Source organism: Pteronotus mesoamericanus, unplaced genomic scaffold (genome assembly GCF_021234165.1).
Source record: "Pteronotus mesoamericanus isolate MK-2021 breed Mesoamerican mustached bat unplaced genomic scaffold, CSHL_Meso_final contig_182, whole genome shotgun sequence".
Lineage (NCBI taxonomy): Eukaryota > Metazoa > Chordata > Mammalia > Chiroptera > Mormoopidae > Pteronotus > Pteronotus mesoamericanus.
Window position 1 is genome coordinate 31,000,969 of NW_026555078.1, and position 6,000 is coordinate 31,006,968.

The following is a 6,000-nucleotide window of genomic DNA, read 5'->3' on the forward strand; positions in this document are numbered from 1 at the left end:
TAATACTTACTCCAAGCTCATGTGCGGCTGTGATCAGTTCCCCTGTGAAAAAATAATGTAAAACCAATAATTACTATTAGAAAATGACACTCCTCCAAAGTTTTCAAAATCCGAATGCTTGCATTGGGGTTTTGCATTAATTTGACTGGATAAAACGGTAAATCTGCAGAGATTTAACAGCATGAATAGTCTAAGAATATTTTCTACCTTAGGTCTTCTTGAACAAACTATCTTTGGTAGCTTTTAATAACTGGTCAGCAAAAATATAGGTGAATATTATTTTTACAAAAATGCTCATTTCTCCTCCTGAAAGTTGTATACACTTGCAAATATATTTTTAAAAACTCTTACAGAGCATTAGTGTAATATGCTGTTCTCTCTCAACAAGGTAGTACAAAACTGTCTAGAAAGATGTAACCTTACGAAATGTAGAATGTGCAGACATCTGAGGTTTGGACACTCCCAAAAGTGTGCCATGCTGCCCTACTACTGACCTTTTAACACCTTCTCTACATTAATTATGTTGGATACCTTTAAGCAATTTCCAAGTGTGTATTTGCTCCTGGTTACTTTGGTAAGCTCCAACTACCATGATATATTTTTTCAAACCATTAAGTTATTATACTATTTACATAGTCCTTTATATTCCTAAAATTATAATGTGTTAATTCAATGCCTGTTTTGTTAATAAGTATGCAGAGCACAGGGACTATTTTTGACTCATCCCTATACACTGTAGTACGTACAATTTAAGAAATCAATATTGTTGATGATTTATGAACATTATCTATTAGGAAATGTATTATGTCCATTTGCTATTCCTAAATGCATAGCAATACTCTTAATTCTTACTGACTACCCTAGCCACAATGTAGACCTTTACCTTTTCTGGCCTGTACTACAGCAATAGTATCGACAAATCCTCTATTTCAATTCATCTTCATACTGAAATCACTTATTAATGCCCCCCAATACTCACTACTCTAACCCCCTAAAAAGCCTAGATCATGTCTCTCATCTGAAACTTCTCAATGGCTGCTCTCTGCTTACTCAATGAAGTTCAGATTCCTCAGCATGACATGCAAGCCCACTATGGCTTCAAGCTCCCTTCACAAGGCTTATAGCCATGAAACCCATGCTCACCTTGGTCAAACCTGATTATTCACTGTTCCTCTGGAATGGTCCTGTTTTGTGCCTCTTATCACTCATTTTCTCACCCAGCATTCCCTCCTAAATCCTTCAAGGCCTAGTTCAATTGCCACCTTCCCGATGACGCATTTCCTTTACATATACCCCCACCCCAGCCAATTCACCCGCTAGAATCGATCACTTCTTCCTTCATAGAACCTGCTTGAACCTCTCTATTTAGCACTTAGATTGGCTCACATTCTGGCTAGCTGCTTCCATTGCTGTCTTTCCCACTAAGTTATTTGAGAATACTATCCTACCCATTTCAGGAACCTGTCAAGGCATCACCACCTCACCCTGCTCTGGCCACAGACTAATCCAAGCTCCAAACATAGAGGTTGACAGAAAGACATATCACATTGTCATCCTTGCTACTCAGACACCCCTCTTAGGTGAATGGCTGCTTGCATCATGGAACCCCCATAAAGGCACCCAAAGGGATTCTGCTTGCTTAAGTCAATTACTTAAGGACATCTTTTAGGTTTTCTGGAGATAGTCAAGAAGACCTTAGAAACCAGAAGTACTTTTTGTATCTTACATACTTTTTAAAGAAACTGTTTGTCTAAAAATGTCTAGAATGACTATTCCCTTTGTAACTACTGTCAAGTATACAGTTTTACTCTAGAATGAGATCGTTCTTATGGCTTTAGTCCAAAACTGTTTTAATCAGTTTCTTGTTCTTAAATTTCTATAGGTGTGATGAAGTAGAGTGAAGTTCAAAATTTCAAGGTCACTAGTCATTCTCCTCCATTTAAAATGAATCCAGAATTACATTTAACATTAACAAATATAGCCCATTTTTCTCTAACTTCTTTTTATCATTAGCAAGTGCTGCAGTTGTTAGTATAAGGATAAATCTGGAATGTGACAAACTTCCATCAACTCTTATCAATTAAACTAAAATCTGTACATAGAAGATATTACTACTATTCATAGCCTATAACTGCATCTTTGGTAGAGTTAAATGGAAATATTACCCTTAAAATTGAATATAATACAAAAAAGAGGGTAAATGAATAGTAAAAATCTAAAAACAACAAAGATCCTCCTGGGTCCTTGCCTTCTCCCAACCTTTTACACTACGATTTCCTGAAATTTAAGTCCTATACCATCTGCAATCAGAATTATCTGGGCGCTTTATAAAAACAAAGATTTCTTGACTACAGCCCAAACCCACCTACACTAAGACCCTCTGGCATCAGGGCCAAAGTTTCCCAGGCAATTTTGAAGTACATTTGAGTTTGAGAACCACACCTTTTTTTGTCTGGGACACAAATGGATGGCAAGCTCAGAGTTGTTAGCAGATGCTTAACATTAAAAAAAAAGGTTCCTTTATATTATACTTTTTATAGTAACTATATTGTCATATACCAAGTCTGTTAAAGCCAGTATCCTAATGTGAATTTGTTTTCCCCAAGAATAACAAATTGAAGTGAAGGCTAGATTCCCACCCTCTCCTCCAAAGGACTATGAGCATTGCTGCCCATAAATCAACTTATCAAGGAGTGCAAAACATTGGCAAGACCACACAATGTGATGGATTTATGGAGTGCAGTTTAAGACTTATCAGTTAAAAGAATACATGCTTTATATTGGTTTTGAGATGGGTTCTGTTTATTGATAGAAAATATATTTCATAAACACAAACACTGAAAAACAGTCAATTCAACGAACACAAAAGTATCAAAGATATAGTCATACATATTTTACTGGGAATAGTTGGATGTTTATTTATTGTTCCTAAAAATGAATAAAAATATTAGCAGCAACCACTATTTAGAGCCAAACTAAAGAAATCACAGCACCTCAAAAGTCTAATAACTCAAGTAAACAATTTTATTCTTTTGGAGGAAATTAAAACAGTATTAATAAAGACAAGGAAACAATCATAGATTTTAAACAGACTTTAAATATCACTATATATGAGATGATGGACTTAACAATTTTGTGAAATTCTTTCACAGACAGTAGAGATTAAGAGTGTGTTTTAAAGTCAATCATTTTGGGTTCTTTTCTTGACTGCCCTGACTTTCTAGATAGGTGATTCTGGACACAGCTTAGGCTTTAGTTTTGTCCTCTACAAAAAGATATTGACAGTACCTACGTTACAGGGTAACAGCTGTAAGGGTTAAAATAACAATCCCTGTAAAGCACTTACAACTGTGCCTGGCACCTAGCGAGTGCTCAGCGTTAATTATCATTCAGCCCACCTCCGTACTTCAGGCTCAACCAACCGGGGTAAGTGTCAGGGGTTTTCTTTTTGGAAAGGAACAGAACTACCCAACCCCTGACTAATACTCTCCAATGTCAATACTCTCAAACTATAAAACCTTGGAAACATGGTAACTCCGTCCCCACTATACTAGTGAAACAATCCTCCTATGTGTTCAATAGGACCTGAAAGAATAAAGGTAATGACATGAAAATGGAACTTAAAGGGCCCTGAAACGTGGTAGGCAGCCTTGAGGATGACTCCTAATGATACCGCCTGGTATTCTCACTGGATGGGCGTGGACTGGAGTTACTAACTTCCATGACTAAAACAGGGCAGTGGTATATCACTTCCAAGGTTCCGTTACCAAATGACAAGGGGCCGTCTCTCCCTCCAGACGTTAGCTCACCCAGACGCACCTGGGAAAGACCTGGATGGAGCTTAGAAGCGAATCCTCCCCAGGCTGAGCCTGGAGAGGACTGCAGCCCCGACCCAAACCCTGCCAGCAGCCTTGTCCTGAGAAATAGCACCCAACTAAAGAGCACCAGGATTCCTGATCTACGGAAAATACGAGATAATAAACATTCATTGTCTTAGGCCACTGAACTTGGGAGTAGCTTGTTATGCAGCAAAGGTAAGTGGTGCCCTCAGCTTTTTCAATATATGGGTTTACTATCTGAAGTTAGGGCTCTGACAAAATTACTGGCCATTATTAGGCATTATTGGATGGTCACTCAAGTTGACAGCAAAAAAATAACCTGGACCTTGTTTCTCATACCCAATACAAAACAATGCATGTGATTTAAATGGCCTGTGAGTCATGATTTTTTTTTTAATAGAAGTAGCTTACTTTAAACCTCAACCTGACTTCCACTATTTTAAGTATTCTCCCCAAAATATTCTGCAAGGATGGTTCCTTCTCAATATTCATGAAAACATCACCTCTCCAGAGGCCTTTCCTGACTAGCCATTCAGAAGGAGCCACTAGATAAAAAAGCTGTGGTACATTTACACAATGGACTACTACTCGGCTATAAAAATAATAAAATTTTACCCTTTGCAACAGTATGGATGGATGCGGAGAGCATTATGCTAAGTGAAATAAGCCAGACAGAGAAAGGTAAATACCATATGATTTCACTCATATGGGGAATCTAATAAACAAAATAAGCTAACAACACAGAAACAGACTCATCAACAGAGAACAGACTGACAGCTGTCAGAGGGGAGGGGGACTGCCGGGCTGGGTGAAATAGGTGAGGGGATTAAACAACAAAACCTCATAGACGGGACAGCAGTATGGTGATTATCAGAGGGAAAGGGGGTTGCGGGGTCGTAGAAGAGGGGAAAGGGGGTTTAAATGGGGATGGAAGGAGACTTGACTTGGGATGTGTTATAGATGATGTATTATGGAATTGTACACCTGAAACAGATGTGATTTTAACCAGTCACCCCAATAAATGCACCAAAACAAAAAATAAATAAAGGAATAAAGGCACTAGCTACCCCCTTCTTAATCACATTTCCCTCTGTCAACCTTAATCACCTTAATCACCACTTAATAGGCAGCTGTTTATTCAGTAGTTTGTGTATCTCTCCACCAGCACTAGCATACGCATACTCTCCATGATCCTTGTCCACTAGTACTGTTAGCTCCTTCTGTCTGGAACACAACAAGCACGCAGTAAAATACATGTGGACTAAAAGGGACTGGAAAGCAAAATGCAGGTCCAGAAAAATGATCTGGGGAAGGGGAGAGGTCGGTAAATCCCATCAGACGAAACTAACAAGCCCCGTCTCAAAAGCCTGAGAACTAAAGAAATCAGAGTTGGTTCTGGAACGCAGAACCCTGGGCACCGGCGAGTGGATGGAGGGCGCAAGCGGATCAGACCTGGCGCGAAGAGTGTGAACCCGGGGAAAGGCACAGGAGGGCCGACCCTGAGAGTACTTTACCCGAGTCTCCCCCCGGCACCGAGGGGGGCAGCGTAAGGGTGTACACGGCGGCCACAGCGGCGAACACGGCGACAGCGCCGCACAGGCCCCCGGAGCTCCGCGGCCCCACTCGGGCTGCCCGCCCCGGGGCCGGGCCCCTGCCGTCGCTGTGGAGCCCCATCGACCAGTGCGGCTCAGGAAGGGGAACTCAGGAGGGAGGACCCGGTGAGCCTAGGACTCCAGGCGGCACGCAGCTCCCCGGGCTAAGTGTGAGGAGAACGCAGTCCCTGCGGCGGTGCGACTTCCGGGTCGGTCCGCCACAGGCCGGACCGCACCTTTCTCCACCGGCGCAGGAGGAGCAGAAAATGCCTGGCCTCGCCGGAGCCAGGCCCTGGGAGTTTTCTCAGGTGCTAAGGTTTACATAATTATACTTTGTTTTAAGAAAGCTAATAATAGGGGTAACTTTCTCTTAAGAAAGCAACCCTGGGCACCGCGCTGCCGTCTCATGGCCATTCCCCCCTTTCTCAGTGACTTGGTAGAGGGTCTGACAGAGACAGAAGCGGGGCTAAAACCACGAGTGAGGAAAGGCTGCTTCTGCCCCACGTGGTGCGGGGTGGAACTACGCACAGGACCAAGATTAGGAGGCCAGAGCCCGAGCTGTGTCAAAG

At 41.7% G+C, this 6,000-nt stretch overlaps 1 protein-coding gene across 2 annotated transcripts in view; it reads right to left on the reverse strand.

Annotated features, from left to right (window-relative positions):
* The window catches only part of TMEM260 (transmembrane protein 260), a 61,082-nt gene extending 55,467 nt beyond the window's left edge, over positions 1–5,615 (reverse strand). For both annotated transcript variants that reach the window (XM_054567514.1, XM_054567513.1), the window contains exons 1-2: positions 5,354–5,615; positions 11–42 (exon numbers count right to left, since the gene is read on the reverse strand). In XM_054567514.1, coding sequence (XP_054423489.1) covers positions 11–42; positions 5,354–5,513 — 192 coding nt within the window. In that variant the 5' untranslated portion in view covers positions 5,514–5,615. The remainder of the gene's footprint in view (positions 1–10; positions 43–5,353) is intronic.
* Between the last annotated feature and the right edge of the window lie 385 nt (positions 5,616–6,000).